The sequence below is a fragment of the Pseudorasbora parva genome, chromosome 2, assembly GCF_024679245.1.
Source record: "Pseudorasbora parva isolate DD20220531a chromosome 2, ASM2467924v1, whole genome shotgun sequence".
In the NCBI taxonomy this organism is placed as follows: domain Eukaryota; kingdom Metazoa; phylum Chordata; class Actinopteri; order Cypriniformes; family Gobionidae; genus Pseudorasbora; species Pseudorasbora parva.
Genome location: NC_090173.1, coordinates 29,550,729 through 29,577,755, shown reverse-complemented (window position 1 = coordinate 29,577,755; position 27,027 = coordinate 29,550,729). Strand labels below are relative to the sequence as shown.

The 27,027-nt window shown below is 38.0% G+C and overlaps 1 protein-coding gene across 1 annotated transcript in view; it reads right to left on the bottom strand.

Annotated features, from left to right (window-relative positions):
* The window catches only part of septin12 (septin 12), a 98,207-nt gene extending 81,474 nt beyond the window's left edge, over positions 1-16,733 (bottom strand). The window contains exons 1-2 of the mRNA XM_067414915.1: positions 16,445-16,733; positions 7,855-9,165 (exon numbers count right to left, since the gene is read on the bottom strand). Coding sequence (XP_067271016.1) covers positions 7,855-9,165; positions 16,445-16,502 — 1,369 coding nt within the window. The 5' untranslated portion in view covers positions 16,503-16,733. The remainder of the gene's footprint in view (positions 1-7,854; positions 9,166-16,444) is intronic.
* Between the last annotated feature and the right edge of the window lie 10,294 nt (positions 16,734-27,027).

The window sequence follows — 27,027 nt, the reverse complement described above, 5'->3', positions numbered from 1 at the left end:
TCCAGCTGAAACACTGACAAGTAGCAAGAATGCTCCACTGTATCTGCTTTGACTGTGTGTGTATTTTCAAAACTAAAGGTGCATTAAAGACATTATAGAAAAGTGACACAGGCTTTGGTCATTTTTGAAATTTGAAATTAAATCTTATGAAAATGTATTGTTTGTATGCCAAATGTTATAAATGCAGATAATACAATGTGCTTTAATTTGTTTTTATCCTCACTATAACATGTTGTAACTAGTTCCACCACTGCAATTTCTAGTAACAATTAAAACCATTTAAAAATTAAACCCCTAATTAAAACGTTTTAGTTGAATTAATTATAAAAACAGGTTAAGTAAACGTACATTTTAAAGTTGAAGTCAAGTTTGAGCCAACTAAAAATTATTAATTCAATTAACTTTAAAAATAATTGAGCAAACGTACATTTTAATGCTGAAGTCAAGTTTGAGCCAATTAAAAAATATTAATTCAGGTAACAATTTCTAGAACGAAATTGAGTGAACGTAAAAAATCTGTGGAACTAGTTACTAAATAATAATTAGTTGAAAGCACTAGAAATGTTTTACAGTGTATAAAATGTCCACACGGGATGAGGTTTAGGACTGTGAAGCTTTAGGGGTGTTAATGGAAGCAATCTATTTCATCTATATTTTGTACTGAACTGGACCTAGTCTTTGACAAAAAAACAAAAAACAAAATTGTACTTCTTTTTTTTTTAAGCAGAGGATCTGTTCTTTTTTTATATATAGCAAGTTAAGATATTTATGCAACAAAAAATAATACAATTCTGGTGGGAAATGGAAGATTTGTTAAAATAATCCTAAAAAGGCTGGCAACTTTTGGCAAGGAAACGGTTAACAGGCTTATGCAACACTTTCAAGGTGTGCAGCCTCTCATAAATGAAATCCTTTTAAAACAATTACAATTTATGCATGTATCACATAAAAATATATTGGACACTTGCTGTCAGATTGTTGATATTCTTTGACTAATTATATCTTTATCTGTAGAAAGACCTATAAGTCTCAGAAGTAAATTCTCAGCAGAAACAGGTTTTTCCCTCATGCTAAATCATAAACTCCAAACTGAGCCCCCCCATCACTGTGCCTGTTCGCCAGAGGAAAAACACAGATAGATCGAAAACGCCCCAAACCAGCTGCCATGCATTACTGCTGGCACTTTCTAAATCAGCAATTCTGTCCAAGGACCTGAATGATGTGCTCACTCCCTGTCACATGTTTGGAATGAGCTCTGTGCACAGCCCATTAGCCGATTGGCTGTTCGAGACAATATACCACTCGTTATTAAATGGACAACATATATCATATCATATGCAAACAGACATCAGGTTACCAGCTGGGTTGGATCACACTGTCAAAAAGAAAGTTTACTTTTTAGTGAAAAAACAAACTTTGGTACAAAAACTGGATAATCCATATAAGCTGCATGAAACATGTTTGTTTCTGCTCCACTGAGACTTCATTCAAATTATTCATGAATACTGAAACCACAATTCTATACAGCTGGAATACAATGTCAGTATAACTAATGTTACTCTTAAGTACTTGTGGCATTATTTGTTTAGGAAGCGAGCCAGATTTAACAAAGCTCCCCCTGTCTAAAGAGTAAAAAAAAACACAGAACCTTTGCATCCACAATATCAGGTTAATAAACCTGTCCTTTGTTGTTATCTGTGTATTGTGTTGAACTCAACAAGGTTAGCTCCCCGCACAGACCGTCGACACCACTGAACATTTGAACTCATGATGTGTGCATACTTCCCTCAGGGTGGAAATATTTTTCCACTAAGAATTAATTAAACCCTTCAAATTACCAATTTTCCCCCCCAAACATCCTAATTTATCTTATCAGATATGAAGCCCCACGGGCAGCTGATATGAACTCATTCACATCAGGCTTACTCCAAAATAAGAATGGAGGGCAAACCTGATGTCATTTATTTTTATGTTATTCATATGTTGTGATGGCTAAATGTACACTGTAAACCCAAAGTTCGCAAAACTAAAAAAGTACTAAAGTAAAAAATAGGCAAGTAGAATAGCATAGCACTTGCTGACTGAGGACAGCAATATAACGACATATTAACATATCTGTTCTCAAACTAAGCTTATGCTCCACTTGTCACCATAATGCTAACCCTAAAAAAAACATACATAACATAACATAACATAACATAACATAACATAACATAACATAACATAACATAACATAACATAACATAACATAACATATAACATATAACATATAACATAACATATAACAACATAACACTAAACACTACTAAATCTTGAACAGAACAACATATAAAATAACACTTTAATTTTGACATCAAGTTTCATGGCAAAACATGCTGGGAAATAGAAATCCCAGCCCACTGAGCCCAGTGTTGGTTAATTTAAGTTAGTCTAAATTAAGATAAACAAGTATCTTAAAACTCAAAACAATGAAACCGATTCAGATTACTTCAAATGTGTCAGTTTTGTGAACTCAAAAGAAAATGTAATTTATTAATATTGGTTCATCCCCAGAACAGAGATTAGTATGCAATTAATTGTATAGTAAAGCATGAAGCAGCTCAAAGAATTATGAAATTAGCCAAAATATTTCATAAGCACCGTTGCAAGGGGCAGGAGGTCTAGAACTTTGTGAAAAAGGTGCATGTGAAATCTCTGGAGCATTACGCAGGAATTCTCTGGCAGCAGATTCTGTTGCAGGTACTCCTCGCTTATTCTGTAAAGAATGCTGACCACGGCTGAATTTAATCTTCATGCCTTAAACAGGAAGAGACCTGATATCTGAACCAATTTTTCCTTAAAATTTGGATTTTCCTTAATCTTTATCCTTTTTTAAAATGTAGCTGATGAATGTGAGGCCAAGCATTAGATTTAAAAGCTTGTCATTCAGTTATCAACATTGACTTGCTTGCTCCGAGGATTAGATGAGGTCAAATGTGACCCAGAGGGCCATATATTCCTCTCATGGAAATGAGTGCTATCATATTTAACTGTACTCACAGGCAGTACCTGAAGGTTGCTTTGGTAATTTGTAAAAGCTCCTCTAGACTAAATACTGGGTTGTTTTGGAATGGCAACACACACACACACACACACACACACACACACACACACACACACACACACACACACACACACACACACACACACACACACACACACACACACACACACACACACAATGCCAGCAAAACCCATAAACAGTGCTCATCTCTCCAATGCCTCAGACAGCATGCACAGGTAATAAATCATCAATGACAGCAAGCTAAATTATGCTAAACTGGGAGAAGACATCAAAATCTTTCTCAGAGAAAAGAACCAGGTTCTGGTAAACAGGCAAGTCAATCCCATTACTGACCCACCTCTATGGGCCTAAGATAAGAATACCGCTGCTTGTTAATGTTGTCTTATCTGCTAAGGAAACACATTTCCTTCTCAATACAAAATAAGCTGTGATATGACTGGAAATGACACCAAGAATGGACCATAAACAGCCTTTAAAAGTTGAAAGAAGCAAACACTATAGAAATTATATCCTAGATTCAGAAAAAAATAACTTGTGCCGGACTGACTGTACGACAACGCAGAAATTGATAAAGTAACTGAATTGTTTAACTCAAAGAAAGGCGATAAACTTCTGCAAAGCCAAGCATTCTCTTGTTCTCTCTCTAAGCTGGAGGGGATAATGGGAGGGTGGCCTTAAACATCTGCTCGGGAAGAATTTATTCCCTAAATCATTGTCATTAGATCCAGAATAAATTGTGCTGTAAAAGGGACCAAAGAGCTTTCAGCCTTCATCAGACAAGTGGAGACATGATGGCAAGACCTAGGAGATGGGGAGGAGAAAGGAGAGAGAGAGACTTATATGGAAATGGTCTTTCATTTTGCCTGGATTTCAATACTGTAAAAATGCAGAAAGCAGCACTTCGACAGATATGAAGAAATAACAAGGTTAATGGAATTTTACACTCCGGATATGTGAGGAACTTCTAAGGTCGTTGTGATAAAAGAAACGCAACTCATCTGCACATCAGCAGACAGCAGACATGCTTTATTTTACCACATAAGTAGCTGTGGCGGTCTCAGTAGAGAATCCGTCGTCTGTTCAGGAGGTCTTGCTGTATTTATGAGCAGCTTCAAAGATGATTTCACTCTCTCTCTCAGTTAGAGGAAGAGAGCAGAGGACAGCCCTTTGGCTGTTTTTGTTATCATGTTTTGTTTTACTAGCAAACTCTTAGACCAGAAGGGAGGGATAGAAAAATAATTTAAGCAGTTTACATGCATTAGCAGAACATTATATATATATTTCTATATGCAACCTATATTAGCATTAGACTGCGAGGAACAATACACGTAGTTGAGTCTGCCTCATCAAGATCTGTACAAATGGTTACGTCATAAGTAGCCTACTACAAAAAGCAGCACATACAAAATAAACAAAAGGTGGGTGTTTTTTTGTTTGTTTAATTTTGACGCTGAAATGAGTTCTTCATTCCAACTTGATGAATAGACCTTAAGTAAGCAATATGTTAAAAAATAAATGATAATAATTCAAAGTGTAAAAACAGTGGCTCTAAGCTGCTATCAATCCCTGGTTCTTTGTTTAAGGATTCCGACCAGCCCAGCATAGCAACACTGGCTCAACCAATGATGTGAGCTTGGGTATAAGCTATCATTTTAGACTGCCAATAGAAGATGGGAGAAATGTTCATTAAAACATTTTATTATTATTTTTTGCTATTCTTGTTGGTGTTGTGCTATCAAACCATTGCTCATTTGAGAATTCCAAACATTCCATGATGGCACAGTGGCTCAACCAATGATGTGAGTTTGGGAGCGGGGCTATCAGTTTGGTTTGGCCAATAGAAGATTGGAGGAATGCTCACCAGAACCGTTCATTATTTTTGATGCAGAAAAACAATTACACGATTTAGAAATTTTTCTAGAACATCTGTATTCCACAAATAAAAAACAAGTTTCGCATATAAATTTGGATTAACACACTAGCATACAACTTACTCTGAAGTATGCATCTAATGAACAAAACTGCCAACACAATAACACAAGGTGATTAAAATTTTAAATTAAATTTCTAATAAAACAAAAAAATTAAACAAAAGAAAATATCAATTGTGTGATGTTCTCAAAAGTCAATCACACGCTAAGCAGACATCACTTTAATAATAAGGAACGTTATTATTATGTAAGTTTTATTCATAATGTTTCCTACTTACCCTACTTATACTTACAAAATTTCACACTGGTATTGTCCCTTGTATGGAAAATAACAGGAATTACCATGGCAAGCCATTTTTAAGAGTTGATAAGCAAGTTCTTCATCAAATGAAGTACATACTCTTATAGAATGCAAATCTGAAAGCAGCGAAAGCGATTGTATCCACCCCCATTAAAATTGACTTCAAGTTATCATGATAAGCCAGCTTATGGCATTATCATTAGCATCGTTACTGACAGCATAACTGAACTGGCAAACTCTGTTGTCCCAGGAGAACAGCTATAAACGCAGTTGGGAGCATGTCATGCGTTTGGCCTCAACAGTGAATAATCTCTTTCCTTGTTATCACAGGAAACAGTGCAAATGGTCTACAAATAGCTCAATGAGGGGTGGATGACGTGAGGCCTAAATATACTCCCATTTCAAAAAGTAAAACAAGTCATAATGCACATGGAACATGATGAAAACATGGGCGGGTATTTCCCATTGGTTTTTTGAAAGGGCTGCATCTGTACGCACTGCGCCCAGATATGTTGAGGGGAAAAAATAAAGAAAACAAGACACCAAAGAACCACTGAAAAACACTGCCTGAAGCAGATAGCATGACATAAACAGCACCCACATCCCAGACTTCCACTGGTACAACCATCCCAACCCATCTGCGCAGCCTTTACAGCTCAACCATCTGACAAACAGAAAACAACACATTTCAGCCTGAGGTACAAGCCTAGGGCGGCACCCATTTTGCCACACTTACAAACTTTGACACTGGAAATTATAAATCACTTAGTAAATGAAGTCATGTTTATGTTTCAGAGATGTTTCAGCATGGGGGCTGGCTGCCTGGAATCTGTGCAGATGTCAAGACGCCCACCCTGATGTTAGCTTACTCATGAGATGCACAACCAGTGCTGCTAAATAAGCTATACAAGAAGGATCTATGAGGCCAAACATAGTTGTAGCCACTGATTCCTTCCAGTTCAATGCTCTCTGTTTTCTTAGGTCAGGAAATGCACCCCTTTCCTCTCTGCAACATGACCCCAGGAAATGAAGACGAAGGGGAAAACAACTGGAGGAGGTAAATATACAACATGTGGAGATGAAAATTCCCCAACTCATTTCTGGTCAGACTAAAATCAAACCCACAGCTTTCCCAGTATGTATTTTTGTCCGAAATATTCCAAATTCATTACAGTTTGTAGAACACCACAGTAATATCAAACATATTGCAATTTAATCCAACATGCAGACACCACCATTTTACTGCTATTTTGCCAAAGTTACACAGAGGTGTAGCACACAATGATTAACTCATTACATGTTAGCAACCACCATTTATAGACACCTAACCCCATCATTATCATTACTATTGACCCTTTTCACATATCCGTATTTCTCAGAAGTAGAAGTCTTTGTAGTTGGGTAAACTTTTATAGTGTTGAATGAGAGATACAGCATTAACTTTTTTTTTTTTTTTTTTTTTTTTTTTTTTGTAATTTGATGCAAAGGTAATATAATATAAAGTATAGTATAATAAATGTACATGCAAAATTTTTAAATGTAAATGTACATAAAAAATGTTACAGGATTTACAATGCCGATGGCTGTTAAAATGCATCATACCAGTCCCCTCCCACCCCACTACTTACTAATCCTGCTTTAGCAACTCTTGTCATCTAGAAATTTGTTTTTCAAAAAGTTAAGTGGTGAATTTGGATTAACATAATAGCGTTTGCTTTTAAGTTGCTTTGCATCTACTAACTTAATAATTGTAAAGGTAAATGTACTTTAAAGAGTCCTGACTCAATAGCTATTTGACACTGCAAATGGGTCAATATGTGATAGCCATGCTGACGGTTATATGAACTATATATTAACTATATATACATTCCACCCTGATGCCTTTGAAATCACTAAGCCTCAGTTCTGAATTCATTATTGTCAATTGCTATGTAAAGCCATACATAAGAACATAATTATGGTGCCAAGACTCCAAGACCTGTCTGTTTTGCTCTAATCCCAATGCTAAGTAAGGTAGGCGTCTCTGGATTGGGTGAGATCATTGTAGCAGAGATTGACACACCTGAGAAATTTAACTGTATAAGGTTCTGATTCTGTAGCCTCTGGCACTGTTCGACTTAGCAATGTCTGCTAGGGATCATTTTACTGGGTAGGTAGTGATGACAGGCTCCCCTGAACTATTATCACCGTTTGCACTCAGCTATTTGTTGATATGCCAGGAATTCCTCTTTTTTGTGTCTTTTTTTCCTTCTCTCCTGTCACTGTTTTTGCTACAGTATGTCAGTTAGGTGCGGAAAGACAGCTGTGATGACAGCAGCACTTCAAGTAAAGTTCTTCAAATTTAGAACCACACAGTTATGTTTACTTAACTAATCATATTCTTTACAAAGGGCATACCTCCCATTTTAAAGTGCACAACCAACATAAAATCTTTTTTATGGCACATAGCATAACAACCAGTGGCACTGACCTTGTTCTTCCAGTCAGCTTTAACAGCCCCATTGATTAACTACTAAGACTTGAAGAACTGAACTGAAATATTAAAGACTACATCTCACCTTCAGATCTCTTGAGCTCCTTGCGTTGTATTGCAGGTAAGTATTTCTTGATGCCATTACTCAGGGGGATGACCAGACTAGGATCAGACACTGGCATCTTAGTCTCCCCTCTGGAGAAAGAGGCAATCCGCTGTAATATGGAACCCACACTCTCTTTGGCATGGATATCGTCCTGATCGATATCATTGTTTTTTTCAATATCTCCTGATGGGAAAGGTGAGGCAGGGGCCACCTGGACCACTTGGGGCTTAGAGACTATGTTGAACTGAGGAGTCTGGGCTGGAGACAGCAACACAGGAGATTCACTGATATTAGGCACTGGGATAGCTCCGAGAGGAGGGATGGGCTCTCTCTTTTCAATGCTGTTGTTGTTGTTGTTGTGGGCCAGGGGCAGGTCGGTGCTGTCCAAGCTGCTGATGGATGCAGAGGGACTTTCCGAGATAATGGGATTGTTGGATAACGTGTGGGCTCTTGGAGGTGGTTTAGGTGCTCCTAGAGAGTCCATCTGAGACTTGAAGACCAGGTTGTCAAGGTCAAGAGGGAACTTGTTGAGGCGCACTGGATCTTTAGGTTTAGGAGACTGGTTGTTGAGAGAGGAGTCCCTTGCAAAGGAACTGCTGTTCTGGATATTATGGGGACTTGTGCTCCACTGTGGACCTGTATTTGTGAATCGGGATCCAGGAGAAATCACTCGTCTCATTCCCGCATTTTCCATCTGGAGGTCCAGAGAAGGCATGGAGCCATGGCTAATACCCATGGGTTCAGTTGCAATGACCAGAGGACCCTCTAGCTCTGAATGAAACATATTCCCGTGGGAGGAGAACTTCTTCAGTGCAGGACTGTCTAAACGTTGGGCCTTGAATTCCCCAACACCAAGCGGACTCTGTGGAGGGCTTGTGTAGGAGCTGAGTTTAGAAGATGCCTGGTACTCCAGACTGGAAGAGGAGCTATGGAGACTGTCGTTGTCACTTCCTGGACCTGAAGATGAAATGAAGCCATTGGGGTTGAATTTGTTTTGAAAAGAGGCCGCTCGGTTGATCCCAGAGTTGGCATTGATAGTGGGCTTTTCCACTATTCCTCGGTTAAAGGAGAGACTGGACACCATCCTATTTCTCATAACAGGGCTCTGGGCAGGACTGCAGCTGATACTAATCCTGGAGCGGTAAGGAGGAGACACCTGGCTCCCTGGACTCCTCACATCATTTGTCTTGTTGAGGATTGCACTTGGGCTGATGGGAGATGTGACGGAAGATGTGGGGGAGAATGTGGGGATCTCATTCACATCATCGATATCAAATGACCTCTTCAAAGCTGTAAAAAGAAAGAGAACACACATTTGATTAATGTTCAATGTTACAAAACACTCTTGAGGGCTTGCATGAATTGAATGAATAATTTATATAACATAAAATGTGGTGAGTTAAATTATACTTAAGCAAAGGGTACATTTCTGTTCGAAAACACTAGGCTATTATTTTTCAGTTAACACATTTCTAAATTTGTGATAATACTGATAATATATCAAAGTTTTGACTTCTTTTGTGATAGAAATGATAAATCAGCCAGTACAATCATTTCCGGTATTTGATATAAAGAGCCACAAAAACCTTAAAAGGATACACTTCACGGTGAGGGCAGCCTGGAGCCCTCACTGAATGGATGTCAGTCAGACAGATTTTGAAGGGCCAAGCCATAATTACACTGGTGTCTGTGCAATTTTGCTTTGAGGGTGACATAACTACTGTGAACAAATATGCTTTTTTCTGGCACCAAGGTTATGTTTTGTTAGTCTTTAAGACATTGGGACTGGTAGGATAAGTTAGACAGAAATATTTATACACGGCACAAACATCATTGATAATCTATGTAACTCTTTTGATACAAAGAAGTCAATAATTCAGCAGTATTGAGATATAACCTAATTATAAATATACTTAAGACTAGATAAACTAACAAACAAAACCCTTATATTCTAGATACGGTTGATGAAAACATTAACATTATGTTTGTGCATTTTTCCTCTAAGTAAATGTTATTCTTTAAACAATATGTTGATGCAATTTTTTACTAGAAAACAAGAAAAACATGATTAGGAACATTTTGAAGCTTTTCATGTCACCCCTACATCAACTTTAAAAGCAACATGACATTTTCTCAATTAAAAACATGTGCTAAGGAAATGTTAGGTACATGAAGACAGTGGAAATAGTCTCTTGTGGGGCTGAATGGTAAGTCTACACCTTGAGCATGTAAATTGTAGTGACACTGTATAATCCCCTCATTCTCAGAAGCTGCAACACAAAAGCCGAAGGCAAACAGTGCTTTCCGACCTTTTCCCTTTGTGAAAGGCAGTGGCTTTTCCTCCTGCACAAAGGGCCAATTCAAAGACACAGTGTCAGGGGTTGAAGGCTTGGATTACAACAGCCCTTCACCATGACTGAGAATTCCAGTGGCAAACAGTACAAATGTCCTGACGGCTCTGTGGCAGACCCAATTAGAAGTGGCAACTTGAGTATTTCATGTAGACACCATCATTCCATGTGATGACCATTAGATCTGCCTAGGGTGTGATGCCACGAGGTGCTTGTAATTGCACACTATCACAGCTTGCACGTCATCTTTGGTATATCAAAAATGTTGGTACCATGACATGATGTCAGATGCAAAACTTATGCAACTTATCATATTTTCAAACCTCTTCAGGTGCTGCCTTGTATAAACAAGCAGATATCAGTGTGAAGCTATCTTAGCATCTCGCCCAGCAGCCCTGATTTTATCTTCGCCCGGCAGGGGGCAGGGCTGAAGTAGAGGCTGCCTGTCCTCCTGTAGGGTATGCTACCAATTAGAGTCAAGAAGACTACAGGCACTAAATGAAATCAGATTTCATGCAGGAACAGCCCCCTCTTTTACAGTGAGGAGACCACGGACCCTTTGTTTAAGCTCGCCCATCATCATACTCACAGCTGTGAAAGTTTAGGCCTAATCGAATTCCAGCAGCAAGTCCCTTGGTAAGGCCGCCTGTGTATCGCTGCTACACACAATGTCATTGTCTGCAGCACCTCAGAAGTCATTTAATATGAGAAGAACACCATTAGGGTGCCATTTGATGCAATGGAGGAAAGGTTAAAGTAGCAGTGTGTACTCTCTGGAAGTGCACTTTAGCAAAGAAGTACACACCACTTTACAGGACTACAGAAACTGAAAGAAAAGACACAAAGTGAGTGAGGAACAGCAAACCAAGGGGCACAGTCTAACAGCTTTTTTTTTTACGGTGCAGCACATGCAAGTGTAAACTTGTACTACCCTTTGACTGAGATAAAAAGGGGCTGGTATCAGGTAATTACTGGCACCCTGTCAAACGCTCAGGAAATAATTACGCCGGCAGCCGAGCGCACCATCTCTGCGCTGTTCAATATTCTTTTTCTCAGCTTTGCTGCAGTTTAATCCTCTCTGTTAACACATGGAGCAGCACAATGCCTGCACAATCTGATAAAAGAGAGGAACCTGAGAAGCTCCTTCTCTCTGTTCCCTTTTTCCTGACAGCTAAACCTTGTCTCGCCTCTGGATCGAGACTGTTTGCTCCATGTTATGGCTCTTTGGGAAACGGGATGGATGTCAATGCCTCCTGTGATAATTATAAGCTTCCTGTGGAAGAAACTGTTGACATTCCCTTTATTACATTTTGGGTCCTTTTGACTCATGGGCTAAACAAACCCATTGGTTTCTGAAATATGATCAAAAGGGGCAGTTGAACCAAAATAAACATTATTTCACTCCAAACCTGCATGTATTTCTTTTTCCCGTGAAACACAAAATAACATTTTGATATTCAAATGTTGTTGTTCATTCAGTGAAAGCCAATTTGATTCAAAACAACATTGAATTTCATTGAAAACTGATCTCTGTATGTTTTCCTGTGATTTCTGTGCGGGTTCATAATTAAATTGATAACATCTGGAAAAAAACCCCACACATTTATAGTCCCTCCCATCGAAGAAATCAGGACAGATATTTAAGTTTTAAAGTGGTTGAAAGTCAGGTGTATATGGGTATGTGTCTCCCTCATCTACTTTCAATATGATCAGGCAAAACGCAGCCTTATACCAGGTGTAAAACGAGCCATAGATTCAGGATCACACGGTTCATTATTTTACGACACTAGCTGCCATGCTACTTTGGACCTAACGTTTATGGTGTGGGCTGCAAGGCAAACAGAGAAAGACCTGGGGATGATTGAGAAGTAAACAAGAAAGGTGGGGGAGGTCAAGGGGACACCACACAGTCACTGATGCAAGTATATATCTACCCAAGACATTTCTGTTAAATCACATACAGATAGTCAGCAACAACCAATATTTCCAGAATAATAAATGTGGGTTATTTCCTAATCTGATAGCCCTTTGAGGGAAAGATTTAGAGATGCAGCTAAGGAGGGACAGTATACTTTGATTTGGGGGGGTGGGTATGGGGGGCAAGTTTGGGCCTGTTGTGGTTCTCCATCCCCCACCATCACATTCCTCACAGGTATTCTCAGACGACCCCTTGAAACACCACCCTAAGCACATAGCTCAGACGTAGCTCGGACCACCTCTGCTAAGACACATCTGGAAGCTGAATTCCGAGCTGCCATTTTCAGCATTGCCGCGATGCGAATAAGGCGCTGAATTCACACCCCCTGCGGGCCATGAAAAACTTTCACACTTTTGAATTTAGCTCCTCCATCATACTGATCCAGTCTAACAGCATGTGTCATTTAACACCAGTGTGCTTTCATTACCATTTCAGATTTGGTATCTAATGTTTCAAATGGGAATAAATAGTAAACAAACAACAACAACAAAAGAACTCAAGGCTGATAATGGCATTTGGTTTGCTTCGGTCCACATATACCTTATGCGTGGTATCAACTGTCAGGCAATTATATAGACAATTACATAAACATGCCTGAGCCACTTTGTGTTTGGCTGCCAGATTTCCGTGTCTTTCTAATTTTAACTTGGCAGCTTTTTGTAGTATCTGTTCTAAGAGAAATATTTCAAAAACAATACATCTTCTAAACAATGATCAACGGGCAAACAAAAGTTGATCAAAGGGATTAGTTCACCCAAAAAGGAAAATTTTACGTTGCAGCCTGTCAGTCGTATAATGCATGTGAATAGTAACACATGAGATGAGAACTATGAGAGTAAAAAAAACATGAACAGACAAAGCCATATTAAGCGGCTCGTGACGACATTGATTGACCTCACTTCCTGGAAGTGATCCGTGCTGAAGGTTGTTGGACATAGTGGTGTATTAGAGGTAAAAAATTATATAAATACTGTTTGGTTTCTCACACAAACCGATCGTTTAGTGTCTTAATACATCAATGTGGCGTCACAAGCCACAGGATTTAATATGGATTTTTATATGCATGTTTTTTTTGTTTTACACTTATAGTTCTCATACTCTCCTGTGTTACCATGCATTTTACAACTCACAGACTGCAACGGTGTGAGTTAAAAATATTCATTAGTGTTCTACTGAAAAAACAAAGTCCCCTATATCTTGGATGTCATTGGGGTAAGATAAACATCAAATTTAAATTTTTAGGGTAACTATCCCTTTAATGCTAGACACTCTTGTACATATGATTAATCTTGAGTAGACTTGTTTTTAGAAATAACAATCAAACTATGAGATAGAAAGAATCCATTAAACATAATTTAATAGTAAACCTCCATTACCTCCATAAACTAAGATTTATACACATATACTCTAGAAATATTAAGTAAGAATAAACTGTTTTGTCAGACAGCCAAATGTCAGATTTAGAAGTGTATATATGACTGACTGACATAACAAAATGTGGCATCAAAAAGCTTGGTGCCACAGTTTACATGCACTTCATTTTTTTAAGTTAAATAAGCAAGAAAAATAATAGCAGAAATAAAGCAGAAAGAACAGATAACTCAAAATGACATCACAAGGTTAAGTCTTTCCTTAAATGGCACATTTCTAGAGTTGAAGTTCAAGGTCAGTTTGTGTGTTATGTTAGGTGAAATTATGTACTCAAAAAACTTAACTTGGCAGTCCAATTTGTTTTCTTCCCCAGTAGTGCTCACACACATACCGGTAGACACACCATATCGATATTTCACATAGGCCATAAAGCTTAGCCTTCTTTATCCAGCAAGGCTTTACCAGGGCCCCTATATCTCCTCAATCTGTATTCTATGACTGTTATAATGCTCTGAGGAATGTATAGGAAGAAAAAGCAATGAAAACCAACGTCCTTTGTTTGAAAAGGTTAGTTCACCCAAAAATGAAATTTATGTAATTAATGACTCACCCTAATGTTTTCACACCCATAAGACCTCCGTTCATCATCAGAACACAGTTTAAGATATTTTAGATTTAGTCCTACAACATATCTAAATGTATGCACACTATACTGTCCATGTCCAGAAAGGGAATAAAAACATCATCAAAGTAGTCCATATGTGACATCAGTTAGTTCATTAGAATCTCTTGAAGCATCGAAAATACATTTTGGTCCAAAAATAACAAAAACTACGACTTTATTCAGCATTGTCTTCTCTTCAGGTTTGGTTTTCAATCTTCAAATAAAGATTCAAACGGTCAAACGGTCATGAAACAGCGGATTGATTCACGATTTGCATCGCGTGTCAAACTGCTGAAATCATGTGAAATTGGGGATCTGAATCATGAATCAATACACTGATTCATAACCGTTTGAATCTTTATTTGAGGTTTGAAATCAAACACGGAAGAGAAGACAATGCTGAATAAAATCATAGTTTTTGTTATTTTTGGACCAAAATGTATTTTTGATGCTTCAAGAGATTCTAATGAACTAACTGATGTCACATATGGACTACTTTGATGATGTTTTTATTCCCTTTCTGGACATGGACAGTATAGTGTGCATACACTTAGATACGACATTAGTGTGAGTCATTAATGACATAGATTTATTTTTTTGGGTGAACTAACCCTTTAATGTAGACTTTAATGACTCAGTACCATTATTCAGGAGCATATGACCCTGGCTATGCTTGATCCAAAATATAGCCTCAAGATACAGAATATGCCATATTTAATGGATCAGTCTAAAATTACACAACAGGAAGGCTAAAGCTGTTTTTTGGGGGGACATTTCTTTTTGCCTTTCCCTCATTTCCACACATTCACATTTACAGGAAATGCATCCGTCGTCAACCGCTGAGCAGACATCTCTATAGATCACAAAAGTTCATGCCTACAATTAAACTTCTGCTGATAAGAAATGGCTGACAAAGTTTCACAGGCTCTCAGCCACAAATGGCCATATGAAAGAACCAAGGATCTCACTATACGTCCCACAACATTCCAAGAGGCGTTTTTCTCAGCATGAACAGCAGTTCTGTCTATCTTCTCTCAAGCACATGGCGGCACACTGGTCTCTTGTTCGGATATGACCCTATTAGTTGGTTTGAGGTAAAACTGAAAGAATGTAATATCTCTCTTGTTGCATTTGCTATTAGGAATCACATGGCCTGGGTATGAATCGGAGAAAAATGGAATAGCCAACGCTAAGAACACTATGCCTTCACATCCATCCTCAAAGGGACATGCAAGGGGCGATGATCACATCTTCTAATTAAATCTAATTTCTTCTTGTCTCAAGTCATAGTCCTTTTTAAAAGCTTAATAAAAGTTCAGTGCAACTGACAGAAATGTCATGTCAAGTGATTTAGTTTAACGCATTGAAAAAACTTTGAGAACTGTGGTTCTATTCAAGCTCTGGAAGGAACACACCCAGTGAACATATTTGTTTACTGCTTAGCAAAAGACACCTCAATTTTCGCTGTCATCACGTGTAATTGCCACAGTCCTCTCAAGAAAGAGTTTCTGCTGAAGCATCTACCACTCCCGACAAACAGCTCCACAACTTTTACCAATTCAGCTAAAGCTCTTCATCAGCCAACGACTGTCTCCAGATAGCACACAAATATAATAATAGCTGGTGTTTTATTCTAAATGCTTGAACTAATTTGTTTTTCCTCTTCACATCAGCACCTGTCTAAACACTGAGGGAAACTATTGTTCTCCAGTTCCCGCTGTGTCCGTCCATGACGGATCTATTGGAAAGGGTGCCTCTCTTCCTGAGAAATGTGTGTCAGATTCAATAGTGGACATGGCTGTGGTGAGGGTTGTGGAGATGGTTCTTGACGCTCTGCACTGCAGTGTAAAAAAAGATGCTATAATACCAGGATAATAACAGTAGAACACCAGTGGATATGCTTTACAGTGTAGCCTACTGCTTTTCTTCTTAAGAAAACTTCAGATAAACTTTCATACTCTTAAAAATAAATAAATAAATGACATGGCGAAATAGACTAAAATATACTTTTAAAAAGTTCTAAAATAAGATTAAGTAGGCTACTTCTGAATTCGTATTATATCATCAATTTACATATGCACCTTATTAAAAAAAGTTATTTATAAAAAATATTTTATAGACTTTATTTTTAAATAATCACTTGCAAAGTTTCCCACAGGTCCATATATGACTTATAAATTAAAATGAATGAACCCGCACACTTACCCTCGAAATCAGACAATATCCCCTCCAGATGGTCATTGACTGAGATATCTGACATCATGACTTCAGTCCAGTGAAAACTTCCAGCCTAAGTTGCACGCAGTCACAAGAAATGAACGATGCAAAACCAGCACGAAACCACTTTGAACAATTTTAAATCCGACCAAAGTTTATCCGACGATTTTTGGGCTTGTGATGCAACAAAAAAAGTTGCGATTTTGGTGGGAGTCGTTTCTCATTTGAGAGCGCAGAGCAGAACGTCAGATTCAATAGAGACTCAAAAGCAGACAGACCATCTGATAAACCTCCTCCTCCTCCTCCTCCTCCTCCCTGTGAGTCCTGCCCCCTCACGTATAGAGTATTGGTAAAGTATCTCCCCACCTTCACCTCACCCTGCGCGGCTTCACCTGGAAAAGGCAAGTTTGCCCCCTTCGTGTGCTACTTCTGTTTGTTTGTGAGTGGGAGATATGCTCGTTGTCCTTATCTCTTGAAAGATGAGGGGGGATTCCTTCTAGGCTAAGTGGATTTCTCGAGAAGCCGATTATTTATTAATGAAACACTTGTGGAGCCGCATCATGTGCCCTCATGTCGCTCCAAACCCAAGACTTCCTCATCGGAACACAAATTATAAAAATGTTATATTTGAACGACCACTTTGACGCTTCAAAAAAATTATAAATAGATCGTAACACTAAATTAATCGAGCGATTTAGTCCCGAAATTTTCTGAAAACACACGGTCGCTATACGCTGAACATATTAAATGTAGGCTTTTATATTCACATATAATATTCACATAAATGTAAATGCATAAAGGCACACATCAGTTATGATAAACCGAAGCTCAGGCATGTTCGTTTGACATGCAAGAACCAACGTTCATTCTCGTGTGTTACGCAGCACAATATAAAGTAAATGTTTTATAATTTAATATATCTTAGGGCTGGACGATATGGCCAAAATTTATATCACGATATATTTCTTAATTTTGGTCGATACGATATAATTTCGATATCGATATGAACTATATAAAAGCTTTAGAAAAACTAACAAGAACTGCCACAAAGGATGTCTGTACCTACAAACTTCTGAAAAATGAATTTGCCAAGTCTATGAAACCTCCTCCTATAAAACTATATAATATTTTAGAAATAAAAACGGTACAAATAAGTTAATGTTCACCTTTTATTTGTATTTAGCCTTTATACGAACAAGAAATGTGAAATCACCTTCAAATAAACATAAGACTCTCACTTAATTCGCAGACGCAGTTTATTGAGCATTTTCTTTTAAGTTTTAAATTTCAGTGAAGAAGGATTCATAGCGCTATATTCTCCTTTATCTACTGATGCACACAAAATAAATAAAAGAAGACTCAATTCAGTGGCCTATTTGTGCTCTGTTTGAGATGAGTGCACGCTGCTTTTTGCAAGGCTTTAACAGGAGCAAATGATACATTTTCGTGAAGCCATGTCTGACCGTCTTTCACAAGCTTTGAAAGGTAATTTAAACGAGAATAAATGCATTGGTGTTAATACATGACATTGTGTACAAATGTGGAAAGTATTAAAACAAATGTGCCACTTGCCTCTTACATAAATAGTCTACATGGATTATTTTTAACGCTTGGCATCGTATTGTTAGACATTAGATTGATGCATCTATGTCGATTGTTACACCCCTAGTCGGCACCTCTCCGGCACATTTTGCAGCACACTGAAACCTGAAGTTTAATATCAGCCCCATTCGCACGGGATTCGTATTATCTGGGGACCTCTGGTGATTTGTAATAATTGCAGAGAATGTCTGTGATCTTAATCCTGTGCGAATCAGCCATGTCTGTAATTTGTAAAGTAAAAACTCCCCCGCAAATTAGCCTACCTACCATATTTCGGCGAACACCGAGGTCCTGTGATAACATTAGTCCCGTGCGAATCGACATCTGTGATTTGGCCAGGATTAGGCGGATTGTATATACTTTTTGCAAGCTTTTTTTCTTCCTGTGAGCATTTCTATCTTTATCTTTCACGAAGAATAAAGTCTGCATTCATAATGCGCACCGTCAGTCATTTTCCCGTGCAGCCGCGCCCACACGGATTATACTTTCACTTTAGAATGAGTATCAATTTGAGAGTAATCTGATTGAATGGTGTGTTTAATATTAACATCAATACTGTTCTTAATGAAAAACATAACAGAACAGTACAATGACAATCTTGTTTAAATAGGCGCTTTTACATTTAGTTTTGAAACTGAATCTTCCGCCGTATATTGTCAGCTTCTCCTCGTGATAAATGAAATCTGATTCCTGCCGACTGAACGAAATTATATTTATTTATTAGGCTACTGTAAAATAATCAAAACGATATCGATGCCTGTTTATGATTTCATACACCTATCTATAACGAAGACTTGACATGATATCCGGGAGAAGTCAGTAAATTCGAGTAAAATCACAGGCTTTGCTTATCCCATGCGAATGCGCCACGCAAAACTCAGATGTGGAGGAGTCATTTCTAAATCACAGAGGTCCCTAGATAATACTAATCCCGTGCGAATACGTGCTTTAGATAGACGAACCACTTCCACGCCACTAAAGAAAGTTAGTCTTTCTTCTCTTATCAACTATTTATTTCTCCTTACTTGTGGAAGCTCGTTCAGTCACATTTGTGTTGCGGTCAGGGAAACTCTTTTTGTAGCTAAAACGTGCTGCGTTGGATCTATCAGCCTACTACTGCTGAGCAGAGCACTGGCTGCGTGTCCGGTGTACGTCATCACGCAAGAAGCCAATCGTGTTCTGCTCTTTCTGATGGCTTGCGCCCTGAATGTCAGTCATATCGAAATATCGGAAATGTGTTTTAAAATCATATCACCGTTATTGAAAAAAATTATATCGCGATATATATTGATATTGAATTATTGTCCAGCCCTAATATATCTTAAAAAGTAATTTCCTATGTTGGCAGGCTGCATTTTCAGCAGCCATTACAAATACGTCAGTCTTCAGTGTCACATGATCCTTCAGAAATCATTCTGCTGATGTGTTTTGTTTCATCAATGTTGAAAACAATGGATCCTTTATTTTAAGTTTCTTTGATGAATGTGTAAAATAACTGGATTTAATGGAATGCACAATTTCTGAATAAAAGTATTAATTTCTTTCAAATAAATTTCTTACTGACCCCACATTTTTTTTAATGGTTATTTTCTAAATTAAAATCAATACTAAAACTAAAACAGGACTAAAATCAATTCAACATTTATTCTAATTGTGTCTGTGTATATGTGATATCTGTTTGCTTTTAGGAATGTAAGACCTGACTGTCTAGGTAGATTTTGCTTTGAGAGGGTGATTTTGGGACATACCTGTCCTGGATTAACACAAGTATTGACCCATCTCAGACAGACTCATTGTTTTGTGGGTAAAGTCCAGAGGGCCATGTTCACTTCAGTGTAATGAAGAACAAGTGAAATGTATATTTTGTTGTTGTTCTCTGATGCATTTTTTTTCTTCTTCTTAAATATATTGTTATTCCAATTGTGCATAGAAACTGTTGGGAAAAATGAGAAGGACATCTTAGGAACACAAGATTGCATTGTGAATGACACTGACTTGGTTTCTTGTTTTATAATCTTTAAAATTTAGCTTGAACTCAACCAAAAAAACAAACGGACAAACAAAACGACAACAGCAACTGATTTGGCAATGCAATTATAAACAGTACGTCTTAGAAACAGCTTCAGAAGGTTTAATCCATTGTGGAGAGCCCCTCATCTGAAGGATAACAGAGAATTCCTTTCATCTTCCATGACCTGCTTTGATTTTGGTGCTTATTTTCAAGAGATAGGGGGATTTATTTATATCAGAAACAGGAAATGTGGCAATTAAAAATGGAAGGAGACTGAGAGTGACCATGTGACTGAGTTCCCAGACTCACATTTGAGCGTCCATGCGGAGGAGCCAGACAGTGATCCTCAGTGGCCCTCATTAGCCATTTGAGAGTAGTGTGCTAGGGATTAATGTCATGTAGTCTTTAATATTCAGACAGACAGGTCCTGACTGCAGACGAAGAGTTTCTGGGCTTTGGTAGAAGATTGAGTCCTTGACCGCGCCGCTAACCACCTCTCAAATGGCATGGGTGTCTAAGAGAATGATTTCTGGAAGTTGAAAAGTGCAATTCTATGTATTTTGTGAGCTGAGCAGAAACGAAAGGGAAGGATTAGACTGAGATGTTTGTTTTGTCAGCTAAACTCCAACATGTCTAAGAGCACTGAAGTGGTAACGGATTTGTGAGGGTAAAAATAGATTCGGTTTTGGTCCGAGAGATCTGAGATACTTCTATAGTAAAAACCTCAATTATTATACCCTCTGAACTGGCAAAGTATTTTTTAACTTCTATAAATGACTGCTTTTTTCCTGTCCTCTGCAAGTGTAACAACATCCATACAAGTTTCTTGAGGTTCCCAGAATTTAGACAAAAGATCTTTGCGACTTTTAAACAAATTGCCATTAATGGGATATGTGTTTATGCAAACTGTATTAGATCTTTTGAAACATCCTCCTTTTTTTTTGCACACATCCGAGTTAAACAGTAAATGTCAGAGAACTAGCAAACACAGCTGCTGCAGCAGTAAATTACTCATAAACTCGCTCAATTTCCTGCACGCCGCAATTGACTGAAACGCTTCTCAAAACATTTGGGGAGCATTTAATTCTGTAGCTCAGAGTTACTTTCCCACACCAAACAAATAAGATGGAGGTACTCAAGCTTTGCTTCAAAGGTCATGACCTAGGTTTTTAATATTATGTATGTCAATGTTAATCCACACGATTTATGTAGTTAAAAAATCATTAAAGCAGATTTTGGTATGGATATGTGACCAATGCAGCCTAAATTGCCGTGGAACGCAAGGAAAGCAGCATAAGCGATTATGAACTAGCTTTTATTTGATCATATTATTTATATTTTATTTATTTATATTAGGGATGCACCGAATGTTCGGCAACCGAAATTAATAAGTAAAAGGCTGAATAATTTTTGCCGAACAATGACTTTTTAATGACGCGATTTAAATAGTAACCCACGTAGAGTGAGAGGCGCGCGCTTTGTGCAGCAAACGTGTCAGCAGTGTGGAAGCACTGTTTAGTGCTGCATCTCATGTCATCGATGAGAAGAGGAATCGACTTTCATGTGAGAAAGCAGAGAAGATACTTTTCATAAAGAAGAACCTGCCACTTTTCCTGAAGAAGTAGGCTAAGTAGGCTTATGTCTAGGACAGTTATTTATTTGTTGTGGGTTCATCCACATTTTTTGCACTATTCAATGCACATTTGTTGTTGTAGACATATAGAGTTACATTCTTTTAGCAGTCAGTTATAGCATAGGCTATTCGGGGGGGGGGGGGGGGGGGCTTCAAAGATGGCCAAATAAAAATTTTTTTTTTTTATTTTACTAATTATTTATTTTAAGTTATGTTGTGCTTAGTTTGTATACTATCTGCTGGAATGTTAAAAATATGTTCAGTGTTAAATAAATATTTTGAAATTGTATTTTTGTTATTTGATTTATTTCTCTGCAAAGCAACACAAAATATTAAAAAGCAAATTTTTACTATTTAATTATTGTAATGGTAAATGGAAAAAATGCGAAACACCGCGTTCGGTATTCGGACAAGCATTTCATTATTATTCGGTTTCGGTCAAGAGTTTCATTTCGGTGCATCCCTAATTTAAATTATCTTTCTATTTTAATACATTCATTTATTTCTGATGGCAAAGCTACATTTTCAGCATCATTACTCCAGGCTTCAGTGTCACATGATACTTCACAAATCATTTTAATATGATGGTTTACTGCTCAAGAAACATTTCTGATTATCGTCAGTGTTGCAATGTTTGACTGTTGTGCTGCCTAATTATTATTATTATTTTTTTGTGGACACTTTTTTTCTATTCTTTTATGAGCTATTTGTCTATATGATCTTTTGCAGTGTATGATTTTATTACATAGCATAGAATATTGAAATTATTTTATTTAATTTTTTTAAATGCAGGTTCCAAATCCATGCAGTGACAGGCACACAACCACAGTTTAGCTCCAATTTTTATGTTCTGAACGTTCTGATCCATGTGCAGAAATGATCACTAATGCGGTAATTATTCTCAGTGGCATATCCTTTAAAGGTGCACTATGTAACATTTTTAAGTAAAATATCCAAAAACCACTAGGACAGTGTTATATATGTTTCCAACTATTTGTAAATCATGAGAAAATTGCTATCTTAACCAAGGTACCAGGACGTGTTAGGGAGTTGCCTGTCAATTGCATCATATCTGCGTTACCTGCTGTTTTCGGTTTTATTTAGCAGAAACGCTGTACTCTTTACTGCAGTGTGCAACAAGTGTCTCATCGCAGCTGCTGGGTGAACATACAGAGTTACAACACAACATAATTTTCAACACATTCAAATGTATCTAAAATTATAAACAGAGCTGCGTTACCTCATACTCATGACCGGAAAAGCGTAAATGGCACCGGCGACTGTGGCACAAAAAAAGTTCTGTTGCTCGGGAAGCGTGTGTTGCGCAACAATCCAGCGGCCTTGCTCAGCTCCACAGCACTCGCCCCTGCTCGGCTTCATACTACAGTAACGTTAATAACCGCATCCATCAACATGGTTTCTGCCCGAGTCCTATCCCGATTCTTTTCCACCGGCTGTGAGGTGAAGACCACATTTCCCAAGATTCTGCGCTCAAACTTGCCGTCATCAAACTACACCTTTGCTTTGAACAAGCGACCTCTAGCGGATGGAAAAGTTACATAGTGCACCTTTAATATCCGTATAAAACCACAACAACAAGCACACTGTCAGTTTGAAAGCTCGACAAAAATCTGTTTTGTTATCATGTTTACGCTGTTGCTTCGTCCATTTTTTTTTTGCATTGGGTTTGTATCATATATATTTACACGGCTGGTATACGCTGACAAACTTCTGACAGTATCAAAACCCAGAAGTATCAGGGTTTTCATCTTCCAGCTACTTCTTTGAGCACAGGCTGACTGAGATGAATGGTTTCAGACTAGTGGACATCTCTGAGTAGATTATCTGCTGTAGCAGAAGCTCAAGTCTGTTGAACTGTTCTGATTTGCAGATTTTCACTGAAGCGGGCAATTACGTTGAGAGCTGTGCAGGTTAAGTCAGGCTTGTTGGCTGGACAGTGGTTGACCTCTGACCTCACCCGCCTCAGGTCACAGATAAGGTGCTGTCACCAAAGTATGTACTCCTCAGAAGCTGGTGTTAACATTGTGTCCGTAATCTTCCTTTAAAGAGGTGAAAAGGAGACTTTTCAATCCAGCGAGCCAATCATCTTGAAATCAGCACTGGCACCTGTGGCTGCAGGGCATGCATACCTGTGAGCATGTTGCCACTTCGTCTGACAGCGTTGCACGGTGAAAAATATATATATATTTTTTTTAGATTTCCTCACCGATCAACAACATCCGCCCTCTCGCTCCCATTTTTCTGTTACCGACTTCGCATTGTCGCTGTTGAATTATTCAATGGGAGCGCCGCTCTGACAGGAACAGGAGATTAATATTTGTCATGCTCTCTGATACGGTGCAACTGACCAGAACAGCAAATGGAATCCGATCAAGGAGCGCAGAGCAGTGTATGAGTGCTTTCCCACTGTGGTAACGTGTTAGTCTGCACTCCCATCATACTCTTCCTCACAGCTGCCTCCAGCCAATACAGATAGAGGTGAGGTGCAGCACAAATCACTGGACCCCCCCCCCACCCCCCCACCCCCCAGTATCCAATTAGATCCTCTGTAGAGATAGAGTGCTTTCTCGAACCAAATGTTTAAATATTGCAGTTTTCGTGTGCTGTCGGATGCGTCTCGTGACGTGAATCCCCATCACATAGGCTAATATCTGTGTTGACACTGCTAATTGATTGATCCCTTTGGGAGCTGCACCTTTTGGGGCGATAGGCCGGCTGTCATCCAACCCTATCCAGAAATCAACGGACTGACAGGCAGGAGAAAGCTGCCCTCTGGCCTCTTAGCTCCCATCGTTCCTTTGACCTCCTAATCATTATCCCCATCTACCACATTGCGCCGACACAGTCAAGCATGACAAAGCTGCTGGGCTAGAGGATCGCAAGCTTTAGAGAAATAAGAGTCATAAGTGGGGTGATTTGTGTGACGCAAGAACACATTCAGAACCAGGTGCAAACAAGCGAGCCAGTGACTGCTTTCATTCGGCTTGAATAAATGCGTGATTGTTTGGACGAATAGACTGTCACATAGTATCATTTGAAATAATTAAATTAAAATTTAAACTCCGGCAAAAAAAAAAATATATACTTGGGTCACTTTTTTCAAAACTCACGCAGTGAAAACATTTGTGGCTAAACTGGATCATTTTATTTTGCCTTGCACAAAATGCATTCAATGGCTTTTTCAAATTACATACATTTGTTTCTCACTCAGGCGCAACCACCATCACAATTCGATATACCATACATGCTAATTTGCATTTTACATACTTTTGTTAAACTTTCAAAACTAAATATGACAGCAATTTGATACATTTCTACAGCAATGCCATATTGAAATATATTCAGAATTCCGATAGATGTAGCTTATCTTTTAATTTCGTTACGATCTATGCAAAAGGGGACACATTTATCAGGAATAATTTTGTAATGAAATGTAAACATAGACTATATAACACTGCAGTGAATTCTAAACAGTAGAGTTGTGTCATGCATGCTTGTTTTTATAATAAATTGTAACAAATCAAATACAAACGTATAATGCTACCTGTTGTTAGTGTTTTTAGGCCTTTTTTTAAAACTTTTTCAAAGTGTGTTTGTTGAGTGACAATCTTTGCTAGTGTCGTGGAGGACTTGCATGATTTGAGACGTATGAAATGTTTGGGTAGATTAGTGCATTAGATGTGATATATACCGGTATTACAGGTTTCTGAACTTAAAGTAGTAGTATTGACTGCTGAAAATTCAGCTTTGCCATCACCAGAATAAATTTCTCGGTAACACTTTACAATAAGGTTTCAATAGTTAACATTAGTTAACTACATTAGTTAACATGAAAATGTTAACATGAAACATGAAAATGATGGCACTTATAAAGCATTCATTTATTTTTGTTGACTTTTACTAATACTTTATTAAAGTCTTGTTAAGATTAGTTAATGCACTGTGAACTAACATGAACAAACCACGAACAGCTGAATTTTTATTAACTAACATTAATGTTAACAAAGATGAACAAATACAGTAACAAATGAACTGCTCATGGTTTGTTCACATTAGTTCACGATGCATTAGCTAATGTTAACAAGTTTTGAATTATTACTCAAATAAAAAAAAGGTTATTTCACAGTATTGCTCTTTGTATATTATCAACCCATAACTTTTAAAAGGTAGCGTATGCATATTACTTTTTCATGATCAGATAAACATCAGTACAGAACAGTCAAGTCACCTTCATTCATACAGCTCTTTTTACAATACAGATTGTTTCAAAGCAGCTTTACAGTCATAACAGAAAACTAATGCACCAGAGTTTGACAGCGTGTGTTCTTCGGATGCTTTCTTGATATGCATTCCAAATTAGTACAAAACAAGGCTACATAAAAAAAAACAAAATACTGAACATCCAAATAAAATAATCAAATTCAATTTCAAAAGAGGATTATATTTTAACATGAGGATTATTTCTCCAAATCACTGGATCATTTGATAAGACCGGAATCTACAGACTGTTCATTGACTTTTTGCAGCTCTGGTAAAAAGCTCCTTTCTGCCATCTGCTGGTGAAAGATGTGGTGCATGGCATAGTACAATTAAACCATGACTGCCACTCGAAATATATTAATGAACACGATTGAATATCAAATTATTGATCAGTCGTTTGATAACGTGTATGCACTTTCTATCACATAATAGAAATATGATGCGGAGGGCTGGGGCAATTTGATAACTGTGTCGCTCTCTCTGATTTGTTAGTGTTGTTTACATATCATCCTTAGAATAAATAGAATTCGAATATCAAAGCCACTCTTAAAAACTCTACAATTAAGAATGCATTACAGCACATCTTACGGAACAGCACTCTGTGTAATAGAAGCAGGGGGTGTGTACTGTGGGCTAGGAATTTAACTTCAGCTGGATCCACAGCACAGTCAGACAGGTTGATAGATGAGCAGGTAGCCAGGCTTGGTGTGGACTGTGGAGCACAGAGGGCATCTCTTTAGAGAGGTGGGGGTGTAGGTAAGAACTAGTTGAGGTGTGTGCCGTGAGCCTGGAAGCATAAATGATTTGTTGTCTTAGGAAACTAAATGCATTTTTGATGAGCAAAGCTAAAGGAACAAGGCACCCGTCAAAAACACCTTCATTCACTGCAGAAGAAGAATAGTTTGCATTCAATCTTTCAACCTCCATTTGAAATAATCATTTTTAGAGGAAAAAAAACTACAGGTAAACTTTGAATTTTTTCATTTCTGCACAGTGAAGATCTGTATTTATTTATTTTTGTCTTCTTTTCTCAGTTAAAAAAAA